The sequence below is a fragment of the Eublepharis macularius genome, chromosome 4, assembly GCF_028583425.1.
Source record: "Eublepharis macularius isolate TG4126 chromosome 4, MPM_Emac_v1.0, whole genome shotgun sequence".
In the NCBI taxonomy this organism is placed as follows: Eukaryota; Metazoa; Chordata; class Lepidosauria; order Squamata; family Eublepharidae; genus Eublepharis; species Eublepharis macularius.
The window spans coordinates 112907104-112931047 of NC_072793.1; the positions used below are offsets into that span (position 1 = coordinate 112907104).

The window sequence follows — 23944 nt, forward strand, 5'->3', positions numbered from 1 at the left end:
TTGCCCTTGCAAGAGGCAACCAGTCAAGTGAAGTAGGGGAGAAGGAAGGGGAAGCTCACAAACTAATGTCATTACATCATACATTTTGAATTGCTAAACTTTACAGGGAGGAGAGGAAGGGTAGGAGGAGGAGAAGACTTGAGGCTGTTGTTCTAACATCTAGTTCCCTTCTTAGAAATAATAATCAACAAATTCACAAAATGTCTGACAGCTTATATACTTAGTTGAATTTCCTCAGCTGAAATCAGCGGGACCTAAAAACGCTTAACTTTGCCATGTTATGTGCTTGGTAATTTAGATGAATAAAAGTCATACTTTTATGGCATGGTTTTTGCAACCCTCTGTTGGCTTTTCAATATGAAAGGAGTAACTGATTACACAAATGAAAAACTATAAACATGCGTTGAGGCTGACTTTAGAAAACTCTTACTTTCTTTGATACTGTTTCAAAAGATCCTTAGATTAAAAGCATTTTTAATATGCTCCAAACGTAGTAATCTTAGTGCTCATTAGAAGTTTTGTTATATTTACTTTAAAGATTGTTTTCCGTATAAACACACATTTAAAAATAATTCAGTCATTGGCCTAATTATTTCAATAATGACTTCATGCATTGTTCACTTTATCATTTTTTTCCTGCTTTAACAAAAAAACAAGAACCAGTAGCATCTGATAAGGGAAAATATGTAAACCAGGGTTTTCCAAATGGCAGGTACCTAAAATAAAATTGGAGGCAAATTTTACTCTTACCCATACAATTATTTGTAAAGTGTGAAAAACCCAGTACTAGATCTCAGAGGAGACCTTTTCATGTTCTGCAACACTCAACTGTTGTGTGTTTGCTTCTTAACTGGAGAAGGACTAGCCTAGAGTGATGATGACTCATGAAGAGGTACCACAGGTTGCCTCCCTGATATGTTTAACAAGTGCCTGCCTTATGAGTGCTCTAGTCATCTCGTATGAAGAGGTAGGGCATAATTACCAGCTCCCAGCACAGGCTAACTTGGAAAGAGGAAAGAGCAGCAAATCATGCATGGGAAGGGGAGGCCACTGTTTGTGCTCTCAGAATACTTTAATAATTTCTCAATTGATTTGTTTTATATCCAGCTAACAGTTCTCTTGTGGTACATTATGTACCACCTGCCCAGAGTTTGAAAATTACTGACGCAGGTGTATAAATTAGAGTTGGTGAATAGACATGGGCACGATCCAAAAAATAATCCTGATTTAGCTGATCGTGATTCCGCGGCGCCACTGAACCCTGGTTCCCGAACCTCACCGATCAAGTTCCATTTCCGATGCAGAATTGGGAATTGGGAAGGCCGACGCGGGAGAGCGCCCTGCGATTTCCAGCGCTAAAGGAATGGTGGGTGACGGCGGCCGCTGGGCCCGGCAGGCCCGGGGAGGCGGTGGCGAGCCGCCTCCCCTGCGGGAGCAGGGGGTCTGGCCGCTCGCTGGCAGCACCCCCCATGTGCCCGGCCGCTGAGCCAAAGTGGAGCGGGGCGTATTCCCCGCCAAGGAAGGGAGGTGGGTGAGGAGATTCAAGTGCCCATGGCTACAGAAGAACACCCCCTACCCCTGCCCTCCCCTCTCTTCTCCCAAATGGACGAGATGGGCGCGCGCTTTTCTGGCTGCTCCGTGGTTGGAAGGAAGCCCTGCTGATCAAGGAAAGCTGGGCTTCCATTCGCGTTTCCAGGGTGACAGAAGGAGAGCAAACAGCTCCGGCATTCCCCAGGCTCCGTTTCCACGGGGCTCCATTCCCTCGGGAACAGATGGCTGGCGCCAGACTGTCTGCAGACTGCAATCCCGAACGTAAACCGATCGATCTGATTGAGACCCAATAGAGCGCCCCACCCGAGCGCTGAACCGGGAGCCGTGGACGGAACCGATCAGCCTGGTCCTGATGGCGCAAACACCAAAATCAGGGCAATTTTCAGACCATAATTCCGATCGTGCCCATGTCTATTGGTGAATACCTGATCCAGTCCTTCTAATATCAATGAGGTTTGCTAAGTAGAAACATTTGCTGAATGATCTTCCCATAACAGAACATCATTCTGTTGTCTATCAAAGTTTGCTTAGTCTGTTTTTTAAAAAATATACTTCCTAGAACTTTTATTTGTGTAAAACTGTGTATTGTGTAGATATTGATGTGACACTAAAATTCTTTTATTAATATTTTGGGCTTGAAAAATTGCTCCATGCTCTTTTTGAAAATAAGTGTTGTCAGCTCAGAAACTTGGGACCTTGGAGTCTATTTTAACACCTGTGTTTCTTCAGTGCAAACAGTCAGCAAAGCCATTTGTAATGACAATTCCTGTCATTTTTCATGAATGTTTACTTTCCTAAACAAATAATTTTAGCAAGAGACATCTGGCTCTATATGTGATACTTTTAAACTTATGAAATCTTGACTCTCTCAGTATCTGTTTCAAAATGCCCTTTCATTCGAAACATGCTTGTGGGGCTAAAGCCAGAGTTTTCAGAAATCAGAGTGTGCTTTGGGAAGGCATTTCTAGAAACAGCTACTATTTTTACTGCTTAAAGGGTTTTGTGACAAGACATTATTTATAATGATGGTAGAAGTTCTTGTGATAAGAGTGTTCATATAATCTACAATCATTAAAAAACAGTTGCTGAAAAGCAGCATTTTAAAGGAACAATTAACAAATAATGGTTGACTCACTTGTTGGGATAATTTGGCAGCAGCTGCTGCAAGTCCCGTTTCAATAGATGCAACTCTTGTACCTTCTCGAACAGGTCTGTCTTGCCGAGGTACTGATGGGCCAACTCTTGCTAAATGCAAAAGCAAAAATAAATATTGGACAGAATGCCATGTTACGTTGTTGTAATACATATGCTAACAGTGCTATCCTAAATGGGTCTACTCAGAATCCTGCTCATGGAAAGAACTCAAGAAAGAGTTCTTCAGATTGCACTGTTGTACTCTCATATAATCTAGATATGCATACAAGATATATTCAGACTAATAGGACTAACTGAACAGTCATGTTACAGTCCAGAGAGCTGAGCTTTCTGTATAGAAACAAATGGTATTAAATGCTTGACTGTTCAGTTAGTCCTATTAGTCTGAATATATCTTCTACATTTTAAAGAGAAGTGCTAATACTGTGAGTAGTTCAATACAAAATGTTATGTGTAAGGAGCATTTAATGGCAGGACGGAAGGACTGTATTCTGTTATTGTAATATTTCATCTATTCTGCAAGCAAGAGTCCACAAAGGTTTGTTTGAGTGATGGCAGAGTCATTCAAAGCAACTTAGGGGCATTTAGGCCCAGAGACACCTCAGTGTCAAGATACAGTTGAAATCTGTGCCTTTTGGTGAAGAAATCTGACCTGATACATACAATTTAATGCAACCTGAAAGGGGCTTCCACAGATGAGACCACCTTTGCAGAGCTCCTCAGATTACAGAAGTCTGCTTTTGTCTGATTAAAGGGAGTCCAGCCCTTCCAGTCATTGTCTGCTATGATATGTGGTATATGGAACAGCCAGCAAAGTGTACTAATTGGGTAATTTCCTCTGCAAACTGTATTTACTTAGAACAATCATGAACATCCAACATTTAAATAATGTATGTTCATTATTCTGGATTTGTCACCTATCAAGGGGATGTAATTTATTTTGCAGATTCTTGGAATCACTGGAGAAAATATGTATTTCTAAATTGTGAATGACATTATTTTACTGTATTTTCTGTATACATATGTCTCTGGAATATTAGCAGTGTTACCTGTTGGGCTATAAGGAGCATCATCAGAACTTTTCCTTTTCTTCGATCGGGACTTGAATACTGGATTATCTTCATCTGATTCAAGGGAGGGATACACTGTATGAGAAAACAAATACCATAAGAGATTTTAAAGTGGTAATGAACAACAGTCATGTCCGCACATGTCAACTATGCAGTAAGAAAGTCACAGGTCTGAAATTAACCCAGGGGATAACTCAAGTCTGGGAGAGATCTATACTAAACATTCAGGAAGAAAACTCCGATTGGCATTATTTATTTTTTATTTAAAGCATTTGTAGGCTGCCCTTCTACCTAAATAGGGTCCCAGAGGTGGTGAACATTAAAATAGGTAAATAACATTTTAAAAAATGTAAATTTAAAACAATATTTAAAATAGTATTAACATAATTTGGTAAACATACAAACACATTACATTACACTACACTGCAAAAGTAACTGCATTATGATTCAGTGTAGTCCTGGATTCACTGGTAATATTTGCAGATAGAAGGGATTTCCACTCATGTAATATGACTTCTTTTCCTCCCTGCTCCTGCTGCAGCCCCAAATGCTTGCCCTGCAATGGGGGACCAGGGTCTCCCTAGGAACAGCATGAGAGGGGAGAGAGGCCTGTCCATGGAAATTGTCCATGGGATCCAATCCACTATCTGGGTAAGTTCTGATGTACATCAGTATTTGAGTTACACAGGCACACTTCACAACCATTTTTATATAAGAATACAGTTGGCACATCATTCCTTCACTAAAATTTGATAATTATGAATAAACATTTTACTTGAAAGAAAGATAGCAAGAAAATTTCAGCTGATAATCTAATAATAAAAATATAAGAGAAGAAGACCAGTACCTGATTATGGGGATTGAACATGATGTCTTTACTGCTATGGGAGTCATATGGTATGCTTAGGAAGGTATCTGGTAGTTCATTCTGAAGCCCTAGTCTGGTAAAAGCTTATCCAAACCATATGGGGAACTGCTGTGTGCAGTTGCAGCCATGCAGGCTTTTTTTAAAAAGTAGCAGCAACATATGTGGTCTTTGAGACATAGCTCCCTTCATTTAACCGCTTTGACATTGATGGCACATCCTAGAGCTCTTTTGTTTTCAACAATTCCTCAGTTTCTAAGCTAAATGGCAGCAGTATTATTTATCTGATTTTTCACACCTAAATGAAGCTATTTAAAATGTAGCATTAAGTTCCATCTTCTTTTGGCATGGCAACACATGATTTTAAAGTAACTGAATTAATTTAGCCACTGAAGTGAAAATCTGCTAACCAGATGTAGGACAGATGGAGCCTTAACAAATCCAACCCTCTTGCAACAAAGCAAGCCCATTAAATGGTAGCATATAATTAGCAAGAATGTTGGTCCTCCTAATGTAGCCCTCTCTTCTTTCAAACTGTCTCATTTAGATCATGCCTATACATTATACTTTCTAAAAATAATTTAACTTGAGTGATATGCCTACAGGTACTGTAATTGCAGGTCAGACTTATGGTTTTGTCAAACACATTCAGCTGTTTCAAAAAGGGAGCCTTGTTTTCACTGAACTTCAGAAGGTTTCAGTGTGTATGCTAATATTCAGCAAATGTTGAAAGCAGAAAGAAATTATATGTTTTTAAAGGGTCACAGCCAAAGATCACCATTTTTTTAAAAAAATGAGATTTTACATATGTTGTGAAAATATGTTTTATATTTTGTTGCTGAACTATTAGTAAGTCTTCTATCAGTTGAAGGACTTTTTACTGTGTACCATTGGTCCAAACTGACTAAATAGAACAAGATCTCATGAATAGTGTAAAAAGATGGTGCATTATACCCTTAGTGCCTTTAATAACTACAATCACTAACTGAAAAAGCTGGCATGCAAGTTTGCTTGCGTTCAGAGTCTTTTCCTTTCTTGTCAAACAGTCACATGGTGTTTGCAAGCTGCTCTTTGCTCCCAAAGGAACTATGAGATCGGCACTAACAGGCAGCAGGCATGGGGACGGGGAGAAGGGAGGAGGAGTTCCACTGTACACATGGAACTGCCCACATGTTTTTCTAGACGGGGCTTTTGTGTCTGATATTTTTCACAGATAAAATAATGGGAAAACAATAAGATGTTTCTAAAGGAAACAAAACCAAAGCAAAACACTCAACTGTATTATGTTTTTGCATATCTAAACTCAGCTCTGGGTTCTGAGTTCCCAGTTCTTTGAATTTGCTTAAATCTGCTATCAGTGGTGGCAGCTTAAGTGGTATTGTATGTTGGAAAGCAGTGCTCAGACATCTGGTTCTTTCCACAAAAACCTCCTGGCTAACCAAAAACCCAGGCCCAGGGTTTTTTGGATGCTACACAGGAGAGCAAGCTGCCTCTGAGGGCCATAGAAACTGTATTGTTATATTTATTGACATTTTTATCTGGTTTTAAATTAACATGTTTATGTATTTTATATATGCTGTATTCCGCTCCGAGACCATTCGCAGGGAAAGTGGATGATGATGATTAACAACAACAACAGGCGCCTTGAGCCCATCTGCGGGGAGGGCGGGGTATAAATCGAATAAAATAAATAATAAATAAACAACAATAACAACAAAATCATCATTATCCTTGCTTGCACAACTCAGGTCCCTTTCATGCAGGCTCTTTAACCCAATTTGGCTTCTGAAGGCAAACTTTTTGTTTCACACCCCTTAAGGATAAAACACTGTTAATGGAGCTTCAATCTGTGTGTTTCCAAAACCTGTTTTTATCCTGTTTTTTGTAGTTGTTGTCACACTTTATACTTTAGGTGGGCAAAATATTTTTAAAAATCCATTTGCCTTCAGAAGCCAAAGGAGGTTGAACGAACCCATTGGGAAGAATGTGCAGTTCTCTCTCCCGTGGCAGAAAGGATACTTCAGTAATATAAAGCCTCTAGCTGCTCCTGAGTTGGGATCCTTTAGCTTACCACAGCTGAAGTGTAGGCCATTACTGATTAGCATAACACTATTTAGGACATGCGCATGCAGAAGCCAATCAGTATATCTAGTATACCTTGCACTGCCCCATACATGGGCATGGGCATTCTCAGTGGTGGCTCCTACCTTGTTGTGACACAGCCTGAGGTCACTTCTATCACTCCACAGAATATCCAAAACAGAAATGCTTAGGAGGGCATTTTTCTAAAAGGATTAGAATTGCAGTATAATGGAACAGTCCAGGAAGGGCTTTTATAAGGGAACGGAATTGTAGTTTGTTGCTATTGTATACTGTGTGTCATCTCGCTTTTACTGCACTGACTTCTACCTTAGTAATCCACTCTCTACACTGTTTATAGTGTCTCATGGCATACGGCAGTGTTCTGTGTTCTGTTTGCATTGTTTTCTAATTCTGTGATTGGTTTATTGGACGTCTTATGCTATCTGGATTGTTTTTATATTTTGTAATCCACCTTGTGTCTCAGTGAGAAAGGCAGGCAATAAATGAAGTCAATAACATAATATAAATAAACTATCATATTTCTGTCACACACACAAAAATTGCTGAATGGAATCAAAGAGATATCCAACTGCTGTGCCTGCTGCCTGCTTCACTTTGTACACAGCAGACAAATAAGATGATACAGTCCCAGAAATATTCATTCTAACTCACAATAGCCTGCCCAAATGCTTCCCAGTCTCAGCCCTTTTACGAGGCATCTCCTAAATTCATACACGTCAGTGGGTGTTTCCTACTAAAAAGTCAAAACCAAGATATAACACCCCCCACAAGGTCCAGATTCCCCCGTACCATAATCAGAATCTTTAAAGCAGGCATCTAGGTGATCCTGGTCCTCATCATAATCTTCAATGTCAATGTTGTTTTTTGCACTCTTCTTTGGCAGCCTTTTGCCTGCATTTTTGTTGTTGCTGTTTCCTGTTTTTTTAGAATTTGGGGCTGTGAGAGAATTATTCTTAGCTTGGTTGGCTCCCCACGAAGGCTGTAGGCAGGACTCTGAAGACTGGAGGTTTGCCATTGACAACATTCCTTGGATTGCTTCCTGTGTGCTGGGAGATGCAGGGGGCTGACTGAAAGGAGGGGAAAAAAAGAGCTTTCAACTCAGAATTTTAAAAAAGGTTATCTGTGCCATCACTTACCAACAATAACCTTTGAATGCTCACACTGTCCACACAACAGCATAAGAGAGAAGGAAGAACTGAAAACAGGAGAAGTGGAAGCGTACAGAAATCAGCTGCAGCATTATGTCAAACATTCTATCCAAAACCTTGAGATCAGTATATTTAAATACAAAAGACTGTAGGGGAATTTGGAACAAAAATCTAGCAGACCTGACAACCATTAACAAACTGATAAATGTATCTCATGGTTAAATTGTCTGCTGCCTGGTGTTACAACAATTCATACTGTAATGGTCCCAATATTAGACCAATTCGTGCTTTGATGCTTCAACTACTATGGATTACATTTCTATTATGTCTTGCATTCTTGGGTCATAAGCCAGCTATCAGGATGCTACTCTGTGAATACCTATTATCTTAATAACTCACCCTGTTAACTTGCTCTCTGATCCCTTTCCACCCCACTCTATCTCAAAGTTTATGTGTATTCACTACCTTTTCTGTTTCATGTGTTTGATAGAATAGGTTTTTGGCCTACAGCAGGTTATCCTCAAACAAATGATGTTACTCTGCAACAAACTGGTTAGCTTTTAAGATGTCACTTTACTCTTGCTTTGTTGCAAGACACTAACATGGCTAGGCTTTTTGAATTTATGAGTTTCAATTGTTCATAAAATCAATATGTAGCCTTTTTTAGAATCAGGTTTTTGCCTTATGTCGCTAGCTCTTCTGTGTATTTCTAAGCCCTGTGAGAAATGTACAGCAGTCAAGCAGATCTTTCAATTTTATACAGAAACTGCAATATTTGTCAAAATTGATAGCTACCACACTGAGAAATCTGAAAATTTGTGAGCATTTCATGACATCACAGCAGTCAACTAACATAGCACTAGCAGGTGACAAGTACAATCCTTTCCTTATTACATATAAGGTTAGTGATATTTGATTATGAAATTTTATTTAGACAAATGAATTGATTCTGTAAAATAATCAAGTGGGAAGGACTGCAAACACAACTGGCAAAAATTGAAAATTAAAATACAGGACAGCTGGGCACAGAAGAACTAGACAAGGGCAAATCTCAGTTTCTGAGAAATAAGAAAGAACTACCAATGCGCATGCAGAATAATTAGACTGTAATGAATAATAAGTTTAACATGAATTAGTAGTTTAATACTCCAGCTCAAAAAAAAATTAAAAATATATTTGGCTGTACCAGTGGGAATACTATACTACTCTGAACAGAAGTGGTGAAGAGCTTGCTGGAACACTGGTTTCAGTTATGGGCCCCATAACTCTGGAAAGATGCTCAAAAGGTGAACCCCTGTGAAGGATCTAGGCAGCCTGTCTGTAAGAGTAGGTGCATTTAGCCCAGCACATATCTATGCACACTACTATGCCATTTCAAACACCAAGCTGACTGAATTGAACCTCTCATTGAATTTCAGGGACAGACTGTTTCCATGTCAGCTGCTCAGCAGTTTCGGTGTTTTTCATTTTTCATCCTAGTAGTGTAACTGCATATTCAAAGACTGCTGCATTTGAATGCTGGGCTTCTAAGGAAGAGTTGCATCCTGATAAGCAGAGGCAGGAGTTTTCCATGATGGGACCTTTCTTCTAAGGTCCTCCAGCCTCCTGCTTGAAAAAGCAGCCTTGGGCGTTTTGAAATGGCAAGTTTAAATATTTATTCACCTAGACTTGTTACCCATAAAAGCCTCCTGGGACGTTTTTGAACATGGTTTTGAAACATTGTTCCTAAACTACTTCCTTTTAGTAAGACAGAATAGAGGTGAAAACAACCCATTCTTGTAATACATGGTATTGCTGGTACAGAAATAGTAAATATAATCAACAAGTGTTGATTATACTAAAAAATCAGCTAACCCTGTTTTAGTAGCAATTGACTCTATGAGACATTTGCCTGTTTTCTCCAACTTTCTCTTAAAACCTTGAACCCTAGATACAGTGGAAATAGACCATCAAAAACTGCCTGCTAAATGGGCAAATTAGAGAGGAAGTGCCTAAAGCAAGACAAAGTTAGCAAATAAATTGTAAGATCTGATCAAAACCAGTGGCTCTGAAAAAGTCAAGCCATGGGCTACAAGCATGTTTCACAAGCTCTTAAAGTGACAAAACATTAAGGCAAAATCTCCTGCTAGCCTACTCAGTAGACTCCAGTCATTTGAATGGATCTTGCACAAAAGAGGTTTCCCTTGGATTCTGCCTTTGATTGCCATGCCATTTTCCTCTGACTATTACCATTTTCATTTCAGTGAGGTTTGTGCAGGAGACATTTACACTGGATTGTGTCCAATGTGTTTTTCATTAGGCACATTTGCAGCTTAGTAATTCTGGATCTGTTCAAAGTGAAATATGAAACAGGAAGTAATTATTAAGGTCTGGAAAGTCACATCCCGTTTCTGTAGCTGTAGTGATTATTGCTATTTTTTTAAATTATGAAAGCAAATTCTTTGTTAACTTAAAAATTACAAATGAGAGCTTCTTTAAATGGAGTGTGTGTGGTTGATACCAAATACTTTATAGCATAAATACTGGTTCTCTGGCTGAACGGCAGCTTTAAACTGGGAGGAAACATTATGCTGAAAATACTATATTCTTAGAACATTAGCAGGAAAAGTTGTGAAGGCTGGGGGGAAAAACATGAAACCAGTGACTCCCCCCTCTGGTTTTTCCCAAAAGAAAAATTGTGGATTTTGGCAAGCACTGAAACTAACTCATATTAAATATTGTCTCTTTGGAATGTGGAACAGTTTTAAAGATGAAGATTTATTCACTGGAAGGTGTATCTTAAAGATTTCTATGGAAGACAATCTACAACATTAGATAATGACACGGGGGGCATGAGTATTGTGGTGGGGAAACTGCGAGGAGCATTAAAAAAACTAAGCATTGGGGAAGAATGGCAAAGGCAGGGGAGTTACTTGCCAGGCTCTCTTGGCTCTCCCTTCCCCATCTGTACTTGAGCTCATTCCAATGGGGAGGTAGCCTGGCAGCCCCAGTAGCCTCTGACCCTCCTGTCATGATGACCACCTCCCCCTCCCCTTTGGACCTTCCAGAAGCAGCAGCAGTTGTTGGAATGGCCTGCAAACCAGGGAAGGCCCAGGATAGGATTCTGGGGAGAGGGTACCCTATCTTCACCATGGCAGTGGGTTCTCCTCCTGGCTGCACCTCCATCTTTGATGTAGCAGATGTTTCTCCTAACCCCAGCCCCAATGCCACAGTGGCAGAAGCCCACCCCACTCCCCTGGCCGCCTTACTGAGGCCTTTCTTCCTTCCTCCCATTGCTGCCTCTGCTGTACTGAACTTTTAGGAGGTAGTGGCACTTGCGCAGACTACATGCTCTTGTTTGGGGAGGGTTAACCCCCCAATGTATTTTTGGTGGTTTTCAGATTTTCTGCAAGCCTAGAGGGGGGTCCCTCAATTTTGCAAAACCATCTGTTTTGCAGCCAAGTGGCTCAGATTGTGGGATTTAAGTATCCACATGTCAGGGCTACTTGGCTATCAGATATATGATACCTGTGTAGCAACAGACCTATACAATGAATTTTCATACATCTATTTTTAAAATGTGACTAATGTTGTCCACAGTTAATAAGCTATAATGTGTCATGAGTCAGCCAGGACTCAGCGATCGTGAGGACTCCTCAGGGAAGAGGAGTCCCATGCAGCCAGCCGAACTGCCAGAAGCTAGGGACTCCTCAGGAAAAGGGGAACTAACAGAAGCTGACCAGCAGGAGGCTGATCAGCAGGCACAACCAATAGCTGGGGCAGAGCCAACACCCTTTAGCTCTGATCCAGCAGGTAAACTCAGGTAAACCGAGCCCTCCAACTTCACCTCCACCCTTAGAGCGCCGTAGACGGAAGCTGAGAATTCAACTGCAGGTAAGGAGGCAAAGTGCATACCTCCTGAGCTCACGCCAGCTGCTCTCTGATGATGAGAACGAGTAGGTGCAGGATCCTTTCCCAAGTAACTGGCTGCACTCATGACCCTTAGCCCTGGGGTTATAAAACCAGCCAAGAGAGGCTGCTGGGTATGGATGCAATGTGTACAATTGCTGTGAAGCCATTCACTCTGCCTCGTGCCTCAGGCTGCCTGACCCTGCCTAGCCTGTCTGCCGGAACTCTGACCTTGGACTGCCTGACTTTGCCTAATCTGATTGCTGGGACCCCATCCTTGGACAGAACAACCACGCCTTGCCTAAACCCTGGAGTCCCAGCCTTGGACTGTGTGTTGGAGCCTAGTCCGCACTAGTACTGGGAACCTGCTGGCCAGTACATCATGTGTATGATGAATAAACAATGTTGAATAGTTTAAAGATTTGTTATAAAGTTTAACTCAATGTCCAAGTATGTTGCTAGCTTTAGTATGACTGCATAAGAATTTTTCACTACAAATAACACTTTATATTGTTTAAAACAGAAAATGCAAATTCTGAAATAAACTTACTTTTTTTGTACTTCTCATATGGTAAAGATTAAGATACCCAGGATAAGGTAGTAGAGAGTGCAGCTGTTTGCAGAGCCCTGTCTTTGATATTGGGTGTATTTGAAATTTTGCCTGTGAGAAAACTAATTCTAAATACTACTGAATGTTATAAATATGCTAAATAGCACATTTTAACATGTTACAAATTATGTAAAATAAGTTGACAACAAAGTAAACATTGCCTATATTTTTAATTTTCTCCAAATTTCACATTTCCCCCAATGGCTTTAAAATTTCTAGAAATTTCATCTCTCAACCAACAGGTCCAAATCCTTAAGGGGCTGGTATGTTTTCGAGAAATGCATGGAAGGGAAAATTCTATCAAGTGCTGCTTGTATCTGACTTTACCTGCAATATTTCCCACATTCCTGCTGTGCGTTACAACACTAGCGTTGTCAAATTGTTCAACTGCATGAGAGGTAAAAATACACAGCAACTGTTGAATTTATTCCTATCATACTTGTTAATGGAACAGAGCATTTCTTAAGGGGAAATGATGATAACCACAATGGAAGAAACATGGATTATAAATAAATAAATAAAAACCTATTACATTCAAACTGAGCTTACTACCTAGGTGATCCTTTAGGTAACAGCTAGCTGAAACATTCAGATGTTTTGGGTTTGGGGAATTATTAAAAAATGCAGTTCCTCATCTGCAGTCTAAAGTGGTACAATCAAGGAAGAACTTAAGAAATATATTTTGTTTAAAAAAGAGAAAACAAAGATCATGTTAGGCCAAAAGGAAATATGGAAAGTACATTTATTTGCAAGAACCATTTAAATAAAATCAAAATGAGTATGGCTCTTTTCAAGCTAACTACCACCACCTACTGAGAAATATTTTACACAAAGACATTAATGCTGTGTTGTTTTCAGAAATGTTTCATAACTGTAAATGCACATGCACAAAAAGGCTGGAAAAAACTGGGTTTAAACTAGTTCCAACTTAAATCAGCTTGGTCGTTCTCGTAATGGGTTTTCTGGTGAAGTAAAAACAACAGTTATGTATCTGATTCCAAGTGGTTTCTGTTTCAATTCATTTTCAGAGAGCCAAGGAACTGGACCACATAGAAGCAGCCATCATGCACCACAAAAGAATTGTAAGAAACAGGCTTGGATCTAGATCTTCAAATGACCTAGCAGAAACACAAAAAGAGACCTCGGACAACTTGAAGTTTGTATTCCATGTTTCGTGGCTCTGGTACTATATAGGTTTTTCACAACACCTACTACCAGGGAGATGCCAAGAACTTAATCTTCTGCATACCAAGCGGAGGAGCCACAGCTCCTCAAGAGACCAAAATAGGTAGTGAATTATTTGTTGCTTGTTGGAGAAATTGAGTGGATGAGCACTCAAATGTTCTTTTAGGAATAATCCATTATTACCCATTAGTAGCACTTTCATTTCTTGACATATGAAATCAATTCATGATCTAAGTGTATCAAAACCATTTGCCATTTTTCCTGGGATTCTGAAGTTGATTTTCTCTGGTCTCTCCTCCAAAGAGCCAATAATTAGGGAAGTGAGCAAATGACATTTTGTTGCATAAATGAAAAGCATCCTTATTTTCTCTTAATTGAGGTATTTCTTTTTAAATATATAATCTTCTTTAATGTTTCACTTATGTGGATTTTCAGCACCTTTAGCAGAGAATGGCACTGATTTGCAATTGAACTCCAAATACATTTTATAGCTGCCTGCCTTATGAAACATCCTCTCCCCGCCACCTTCACGTTTACTACCTAGAAAAATGTTATTGTAATGGGAGATCATGTCTATAGTGTGTCTATATGAAATATCAACAGCATATTATTTGAAGAGAGGTGTTGGCATTCACTTCTGCCTACCTGTTGGTGTTATACTCCAAACCTCCAACTTCCTTGCTTGCCTGTAAAAGATCAAGAATTCCTGCTGAACTTCCCGTCTCTTTCTTCACTTTGGAATTGCGCCCTGGTTTAGCATCTGTGTCAATATGAAGAGAATCTTCATCTGATGAATCATCACTCTACAAGTCAGGAAAAAATAAAATTTTAAAAGCAAATAGACTATGATACATAGGATCTATACTTTACTGGACATCCCAGGACATGGCTATCAATGCTAATAAGTAGGTCAACAAAGTATGAGATTTATTCAGTAATGCTGAGATCATCATTATTATATCACTACACACAGTAACTGTGCAATGGTTTAAATTATCCAAGCCATGACTGCACATAGATCAGCCAGAGAGATTACTACTGAGCCAGACTATACCATTTCTGTTCCCATGTTGGTTGATATGCCACATTCATGACAGCCAGGTGTCCACAGTGTGGAGTTTTTTCCACACTGTGTGGAACATGCCAGTGCTTAAGTGACTGGCTGCTACAGGGGTGGAGCCATTTTATGGTGGCACCCACTCTCAAAATTCCAGCAGCTCAGGGCACGGGAGCCCTGCTCTAACCACTACACCACATTGGTAGTTAAGGTACTCAATTTGTATTTCGCCAGAAAATAATAAGCCTTACTATATTAGGGGACAGTTTCTTTAATACTATGCTACTTCAGGAATATACATCTACACTGGTTGTTATGCTATGCAAGGCCTTTCTAGGAGAAAGAATAGCAATAACATGTGATTACCTTGTACAATACTGATTCCACCTTTGGCTTCTTAATTGGTATATGTTGTGCAGTTTCTTTTTTATCTGATAAAACTAGAAAGATATGAAAAAACAGAATTTGCTTTTACTAATTTCAAAAAATAACATATGAAGTACAAAAACAAAATGGGTTGGATCTAGTGGAAAATTTCACAGGAGTTAGCAGCACAGTGGATCTTCCCCACCTTCCCCAAGCAGCCTGCTATTTGCTTTGAAGATTCTCTTGGAGAGTTGGGAGGATGCCACAGGTCACTGAGGAGGAATCTGGTACAATCCCTTTTCTCTCCTTTGCTGATGGAAGCCACAAGGAAGCAATATTACCTGATATTACCAGATTACTCTTTGTTGATGCTGTGCCCTGTACTGCGGTATATTTTTGTGAGGCTCTCCAACCCCTCCAAGACGATTTTCAGAACAAATAGCAGTCTTCTTGGGGATGGTGAAAGGCAAGAATTGCTTTTACAAATGAAAAACATCTTACAGGGCAAATCTCGCTTTGTTGTGTTCTTTTTTCTTCTGATTGGAAATTCATCGATTTTTAGTTCTCCATCATCTGAGACATACTCATATTCATCTTTTACAGGTTTCGTTTTATCTTCTTTGAAATTTTGTAATGATCCAAATACACCAGGATTCAGCTGAGGCTTCACTCCTTTTGAACTATTTAGATAAAGGACATGAAATGAGAATGTTAAATATTATAATATTTTCAAATTATGAGCTTATTTATGTACAAGGAAGGGCAGGTATGTGCATTTGCTTTGTTTTTATATGTAAAAGGGATAAGATGAATCTCATTTATAATATCATTGCATAACACAGCTCAGATGCCAGGATGTAATGGCTACCACAAGATGGCTTCCTGGCAGTTTTATAACTTTATTGTGGCAGGATTTGAGACCAGTGGCACGTTAGAGACCAACAAGATTTTCAGAGTGTAACCTTTCGAGAGTCAGAGCTCCAACCTTCAGACACAAGAAGGAAGCTCTGACTGTGGAAAGCTTACACTCTGAAAATCTTGCCACTGCACTCAAATCCTGCTATTCTACAGCAGACCAATATGGCTACCCATGTAACCTTATTGTGATTTGGGAAAGTCCAGTACTGGCAGCAAAGCATTTACAAAGCTGTCACCTAATGAGGTTTGTCTCAAGGGTGCCAAGGGCCAATCTGTTCAACACCAAACTGGAGGGCTAGACCAGTCTGATCATATGCATATTTACTCAGAAGCAAGTCCCACTTCTTGCAGGGGCTTATCCTATATACCTGTGCATGAGATTTCAGCCTGGAACATGCCTCACCATCCAGCACTTTCAAATATGACTCATCAAGCTCATGCTGGAATACATGATATTAGTCTTTAAGGACTAACTGAACTTTAACTATCGTCCCTGCAACAAATTCATGTGAGGCACTGCAACCTCCCCTCTCTGTCATTCTTTCCCCATAGTCACAATCAAAAGTGCAGATATGTACGTTTCTTTTCTTTTAACTAAGTTTTAACTGTCCCTGTGTAAGACTTTCTACTTTGATAAAACCATGTGGACTGAGATATTGATTTCCTAAATATTCATGAAAATATCCCTTTTGTAAATCCAATAAATTGGCACAATGCTGAACTAGTCTGAAACAACTGCTGGAGTAATCTATACTGATGGAAGCCTTTTAAATTTAAGAAAGTTTTGTTTTGGTCCCCCTTGTTTATAAAGGAAATGTGTAAAATAAATGCTTAATGATTATTTAGAAACTAATTCTGTTCTTGCTAGCCATATCATTCAGGTTGCTATCTAGCTGTTCATTAGAGAGGATTTTTAGAAAAACACTTAATTTGGATTTGCTGCTGATTTCTGCTAAAGAAATGTCTTTCCATATTCAATAGCCAGAGAGTTTCTGATCACATGTCTATTCAGTCAGAAGTCAGTCCTACTTGGTTTAATAGCACTTACTCCTATATGTGAAGAGCCCCGTGGTGCAGAGTGGTAAGCTGCAGTACTGCAGCCCAAGCTCTGCTCACGACCTGTGTTCAATCCTGGAGGAAGCCAGGTTCAGGGGACCAGCTCAAGGTTGACTCAGCCTTCCATCCTTCCAAGGTCGGTAAAATGAGTACCCAGTTTCTTGGGGGTAAAGTGTAGATGATTGGAGAAGGCAATGGCAAAACACTCCATAAAAAGTCTGCCAAGAAAATGTCATGATGTGACGTCCCCCCATGGGTCAGAAATGACTTGGTGCTTGCACAGGGGACTACCTTTACCTTTTACTCCTAAATTGCAATGCATAGGATTGCAGAGGAGTAACCATATTAGTCTGTTGTAGCAAAATACAACAAAGTTCCAGGGGCACCTTGAAAATTAACATTTATTTCAATTTGTGTTCCTGTGAGTCAGTGTATTATCTCAGACACACTTAGCATAATCCCAATAGAAAATGTGGCTGAGGTGGACTTTAGTATGAGATAAAAAGTGTTCTTTGGTGTTTCTGGCAGGCTTGAATAGCACCCCTTGGAAACAGAGGTCTTTGCAAGATCTGGCAGCCTCCCTCTTCTTTAGAAAATTGGACCATTTCTGCTGTTTTGGGTTCTAATGTGGAAAAGACAAGATGTATTGCATGCAGTTGAACAAAGGGCCACATCACTTTAGGATTAATTGGGAAGTGGGAAAAAATCCTGCCCTACAACCTGGTTGTAGCTGCTCCCCGCCCCCCCAAACAAGAAATGCACTTTCTCATATTAGTATTCTTTCCTATTGTGGATCATGCACGAGAAAATATATTTTGCTTTTGGATTTTTCTTTGGACCAATGTGGCTACCTTGAACTTGTATTTCCCATCCCTTGTATGTGAATTAATAATTGCTCAGTGCATCTTTGCTGGTAATTTCCTGCCAATTCATGGGTTTGGGGGACAGAGAGCTTTGTTGTTTGGTTAAATGAGGATTGGCCAGTGGGTAATCTTGAACATTAAGGTGTCACTGAATTATCAACACTAGCTCAGCATTTCCAAAAACAACTTTTACAACCCAAGCATGTATAAAGTAGAATGCCTATGAACCCAACCCAAGCATGTATAAAGTAGAATGATATGAATTCAAAATCCTTGGAAAGGTGAAAAAAACCCACAGTGCAATCCTATATAGAATTATTCAGTTCTAAGCTGATTGATCTCAATGGGCTTAGACTGGAGTAACTCTGCAAAGGACTGCACTATCAATGAGATTCTAAATTTGGCAGTGGCTAATGAGTTGGGTCTCTGCTCAAAGAAGCTTACATGACAATGAAAATATTGTATTTGCTACAGTTTGGCTGTCAAGGTCTGCCTTAAAGGGATGGCCAAATGTGCAGAACAAATGGGCTAAAGTAGAACCACATAAAACCCAATGTTGTTATTCCTTTAAATAATAGACAATGAACTTGCTGCACAACATGAATAGAGCTTGTTAACTAATTATATAGCTAATAAAGCAGTTCAAATACACATAGTCTTTTCTAGGGGTGTGCATGGGGGAAAAAATTGGTTTTCCCACTTTGGGTTTACCGAAGCAGGAAAATAATTTGTAATACCCCAAAAGCCGAAGCGGCAAGCTACTTTGGCTTTGGGTATTTAATTGCTTTGGTATGCTCCGTAAAGATTTGGAGCATACTGAAGTGAGGGGGGAAACCTGTCTCCCAGCCCCCCACATAGTCCAACTGGTGAAGATGTATTCCAGAAATATTCTGAAGGTAAGTAAGGAAAATCCACTAATTGCCCACTAATGTTAGTTTTCTTATAGATGGTTGAATAGCCTTCCGTATGCTGGTGATTCTTCAAGAAAGAAGCAGAGGCTCTCAGAGAAAACTTACCGCTGCTGGGTGGAGCCTAACGGGCATTGTCAGGTTCCCTTCTCCCATTTCGTATTCCAGCTTTGTCAAAGGCTCACAGTTGTAACATACAAGCTAGAAACAAGTTGACTGTCTGATTCATATCAACTAGGTGATATGTACTGAACTCCACCCAGCAGCAGTAGGTTTTCTCCTAATCCCAGCTGAGTGATGGCGAGGGGTTGTCATTGCCACCTACTCCACTCCTGATCCCAGCTGGGTGAAGGCAGAGGGAGGGTATTGCCACCTGCTTCCCTCCTGAACCCAGCTGGGTGAAGGGCAGGCAGGCATTGCCACCCTGCTCTGCTTCTGATCCCAGCTGGGTGAGGGGGGGCAGGCATTTCCTCCTACTCTGTGGCCGATCCCAGTCGGGTGAAGGGGGGCGGGCATTGCCCCCTGCTCCGTACGTGATCCCACCTGGGTGAAGATGGGCACTGCCACCTGATCCCAGCTGTGTGAAGGGCAAGCAGGCATTGCCACCTGCTCTGCTTCTGATCCTGGCTGGGTGATGGGGGGGGCATTGCTGCCTGCTCTGTGCCTGATCCTGGCCTGGGCTTTCCACCATAGCGTGCTCTCTGGAGGTCTGGCTGCCTCATCTGGCCTTCCCTCCACAGCAGCACCCTCTGGTGGCGCACCAGGGTAGGAAGTGAGTTGTCTCAAATACATTTATCCTTTTATATAGTAGGATTACATGTGTACATACACAAAAATTATCCAGGTGAAAGATCTCTAAATCACATGTTCTGCTTCACTTAATTGGCAAGTGTGTCAGTTTTCCAAGCTAGCCAGGCTGTGGAAGCGGGAAAGTTTCCCCTCTGACACTGAGCTTAATTCTCCCAAATTGATTGTGGTTCTGGGTAGGTGCTCCAGACCCAAGTTGGAGAATTCATATGAGTCTAAGAAAACATGTGAAATGGAGCACATTTGGTAACAACAGACAAGACAGATTTTTTTACAAACTTAAGAAAAGCACCAGGTTTGCAGGAAAATGAATAAATATGATATGCAGAGTCTCAGGAATGGTTGGCATAAGGAGCTAGATTGCCCAGTTTTGCCAGAACAATGGGGTATAGACTTAAACTTTACACTTGTTGTTTCTATGGATCTTAAACAATGAAAATAGACCCTTCATGAAGAGAGATAATTTAACATACATAATTCAATGGATGGAGAACCTCATAATCTTACCAATATTTGAACACAAGGTATATAGATGACAATTGAGTATGGACACATTTTTAGATATTTGGAAACCTTTACAGATGTTTGTGTGTTACTATTATGTGCCACTATTGTCATATTTTTATTCCTGTTTTGTATGAGGTTTGTTTCAATTTATATTTTTTTTAAAAAAATTAAAGGTTTGCATAAAAATCTAAGATCTTAAAAAAATAGACTGGGAAGTTATTAATATAAGCAGTGCCTGTAGCTTTAAGCAACAAATGTCTTCTGTGGCTGTTGCAAGGCAACCACAACAGTACTGCGATCTTCAAAGCTGGGTTTCAGTCAGTAAAATGCAGGAAAGGGGAGGAAGGTCCCTTTGCAGGGATCTTTTGCTTTTTATGGGGGACTTATCAAGACCAGCCCTAGCAGCAACAACTTGCGTGACTCACCAGGGACCTGCTGCTTGCCACTGTTGTGTAATGGTTAGAGCTGAAGACTATGATCTGGGGGAGACAGTTCAAATCCTCATACTGCCCCATACTGCCATGGAATCTTCTTGGTGATTTTGGGCCAGTCACATATTGTCAACCTTACCTACCTCACAGAGTTGTTGTGAAAATAACATGGAAGAAAATGATGCAAGCTGCTTTGGGTCCCCATTGTGATGAAAGGTGTGGTATAAATGTAGTAAATAATAAATAGAACAGAAGATGGGGGGCAGATAAAATGTAAGTTGTTTGTGGATGGAGATGAGAGAAGGAAGCAGGAAAAAGTAATGATGTGTGGGTAGCCAGGAGGGGAGGGAAAGAAGAAATACTGTGGAGAAAGGGATACAGGGGAAGCCTTTGCAGGTTCTCTACCACATAAGCGGTCCTCGTCTGGTGATGATACTGAGTAACTTGGTCAGACTTTTCGCAGGGAGAGGCTGCCAGGGATAGGGAAGGAAGGAGATTAGCAGAGGAGGAATAAAATAGGTTGGCCGGTGGGTAAAAATGAGAGAAGTAGGCAAGAAAAGACTATGTGGGCTTTCAGGCAAGGGAAAGAAGAAATATCAGGAGAGGGGAAAATGTGATGCCTCCTGCAAGTCCTTGTGGATACCCTGATTGTTTTGTTCTGTTTATGTTCTATTATCAATATATCTAATTCTCAATATGGTCCCATCTGTGGATACTTAAATTCATCGTGGATCCAGGAACAGACAAGAGAAATCTTTATACAAACCTGAGAAAAGTCTCAGGTTTGCAGAAAAATTTGAAATAAAAAAAATACGTTGGGGGATTCAAGGGACCTTTACGAATGAATGCCTTCAGTAGCCATTGTGGGGGGCTGCTAGGCAACTACAACAATACTGCCATCTTTCATCTTTGGTTTCTGTCAGTAAAATGCAGGGGGAGGGAGGCAGGGCCCTCTCCAGGGCTATTTTGACCCTGAAGTCCATACCTGCTCCCCTTACCCCTGCTTGGAGGGGGGACTCATTGGGGTTAAGACTGGCAGCAACCAACAGGTGATTCACTACCACACAACTTGCATGACTCACCCTGGCCAAGTGACAACCATCTGGCAACTCACTATTCAATAGCAGCCACTGCACAAAAACCAGTGTGGTGTACTAGTAAAAGTATCAGGCTAGGACGTGGGAGACCCAAGTTCAAATCCCCACTCTGTCATGCATGGGTAACATTAGGCAAGTTACTCACTCTTGGCACTCTCTCTACTTCACAGGATTGTTATGAGGATAAGATGGAGGCAGGGAAGACAATATAAACTTTTTGGTCCACATGGAGAGAAAAGCAGGGTATTAATGAAGTTAATACCTATAGATGAAGATGGGGGCAGATATGGGGGATGGGAAGGAGAAAAGAAAGTAGGGAAAGATGAGGATATGGAAATCACCAGAAAGGTAGAAAGAGGAAATACTGTGGGAGGGGGTTTCAGGGGAAAGTGAGGTGTGCCCTGCAAGTCCTTGTGGGTTTCCTATCATGCAATTTGGCCCAGCCTGGGGGACTGCACCGTACAACTTGGCCTGACCCAGCAATTGGCAGCACACATTTGAGCCTGGTGGCTGGCACTGCACAACTGGGCCATAGTAGGGAGGAGAAGCTGAAGAGGAAGTGGGCAGATAAAATAGGTTGGCTGGTGGGTGGGAAGGAAAGAAGGAATCTGAAAAGGGGAAGAAGCCTAGTGGGGGCTTTCAGAGAAGGGTTAGAAGAAATAGCGGGTGAGGGAAAAATAAGATGCCTCAAGTCCTTGAGTGTCCCCTGCTTGTTCTGTTCTATTCTATTCTATCTTATAAACTCATAGACAAGTGGCCCTAATCTGAGGAAACTTAAATCTGAAAACAAACAAAAAAAGTTTTATTAACAAACCCAAAATAATAAAAGGAGTGCCTATACCTTTAACCAGATGTCCTCAGTGGCTGTTATTGGGCAATCATAACCGTTTAGACAGTATTCCATGCTTGGTTGCTGTCAGTAAAAGGCAGGGCCCTTTCCAGGACTGTTTGGGCATTTGAGGGAGGACTCATTGGGCCCATCAGCAACTACTGAGCAACTTGATACCAAAAGATGAGGTTCCGGTTTCCAGCTGCAAGAGATTAGTTGCTTTTAGGCTGCACTCTGTTGAGAGGAAGCAGCTTTGTTTTATTTCAGCTACAGACCAAATATTTTATAATATATTTATTTTATATTATATTTATTTTGCCTATAACTTGCTCCTTTTCTGTCTTGGGAGGTGGGGTGAAAAGGAGGGGAAACCATGACAAATTAGAAGGCGCTGAAGGCGTTGTGTTTGTTATTGGTTTTTGATTCTCTTTATTATCTTGTTCTTATGTCTTTTACTGTCTCTTGTTGACATCCCTTTTTTGGCTTACTTGGGTTTTAACTTCTAATTTATCTGGAGGAGGCTGACCTTGGTAGGCAGGAGACGTTGAGCTGTGCTGGGATGCTGAGCTCTGCTGTAGGTCATTGGAATTTTAGGAGTGGCAAGGCTGTTCCGAGTCTGTCAGTTTGTTAGTGAATTTCTGCTGTCTCTTAGCTTGTTAGAAAAAATGTGTAGAGAAGCTCTTAGACCGGGGCACTATTATAACTATAATTATTATAATTACTCTTTTCATCCTTCGTTCCTTTTCCATTGTTTTCATTTATTAGCTTACTTTGTTTTTAAGTAGCGATAACCATCTTAATATTCTTGGGCTTGTTTCTCTGATTTCTTGGCTCAATTTATGGGTCCAGAGCCCCTACAGAGGGGAGCCTTTATCATAAATGGCACTTATTTAGCCTTTTAGCCATTTCAAGATTTATTTAGCTGAAGATCAAAGTTCCTCTTTTTTTAAACAACATGGTCAAGTATCTCTATTAGTTAAATACTTGTTACATCTCTGGAGCCTCCTGAGCTTTTCTCACCTTGTTTAGTATATTTCATTTGAGGGAGAAAGGAAAAGTTCTGGGGGGAAAGGAGATTCCCTTGTAAAATTGTAACTTACCTGCTTTTTTTGCACAACCTTGAAAACCGTGAAAAGGAAGAGAGAATGCCTGTTTCACTCAATGAAATCTAGTGCTCTTAAACAGAGGAAACTTGACTCCTTTTTAAATCCTGCTATCAAGCTTCAGAATAGATTCTCACTCTTATCCAAGGAGATTGAGATGATTGAAGAGTCTAAATCTGCTAAGCAGTTCAGTAACAAAGAGGCTTCACAAGTGTAAATTCAGTCTAGTCAAGGATTCAATCTAGTAAATTCAATCTAGTCAAATACCATTTTATAGACTACTCCTTTTCCTCTGCCTCTGTGAGACAGTGACAGCAATGCCAATATACTTAATTTGATGGCTTCACAATCGTTTTTGGTAACAGAGACCCTCCAAAAGATTGTAGATAAGATCAGTTCATTATCTTCAGCTTTTTCAAATGATCAA

At 40.5% G+C, this 23944-nt stretch overlaps 1 protein-coding gene across 1 annotated transcript in view; it reads right to left on the reverse strand.

The window, feature by feature from the left end:
- Positions 1-23944, reverse strand: part of PHF2 (PHD finger protein 2) — a 230813-nt gene that overhangs the window by 18738 nt on the left and 188131 nt on the right. The window contains exons 15-20 of the mRNA XM_054977343.1: positions 15500-15678; positions 14999-15072; positions 14221-14378; positions 7534-7811; positions 3756-3851; positions 2687-2796 (exon numbers count right to left, since the gene is read on the reverse strand). Of these exons, the coding sequence (XP_054833318.1) occupies positions 2687-2796; positions 3756-3851; positions 7534-7811; positions 14221-14378; positions 14999-15072; positions 15500-15678 (895 nt within the window). The remainder of the gene's footprint in view (positions 1-2686; positions 2797-3755; positions 3852-7533; positions 7812-14220; positions 14379-14998; positions 15073-15499; positions 15679-23944) is intronic.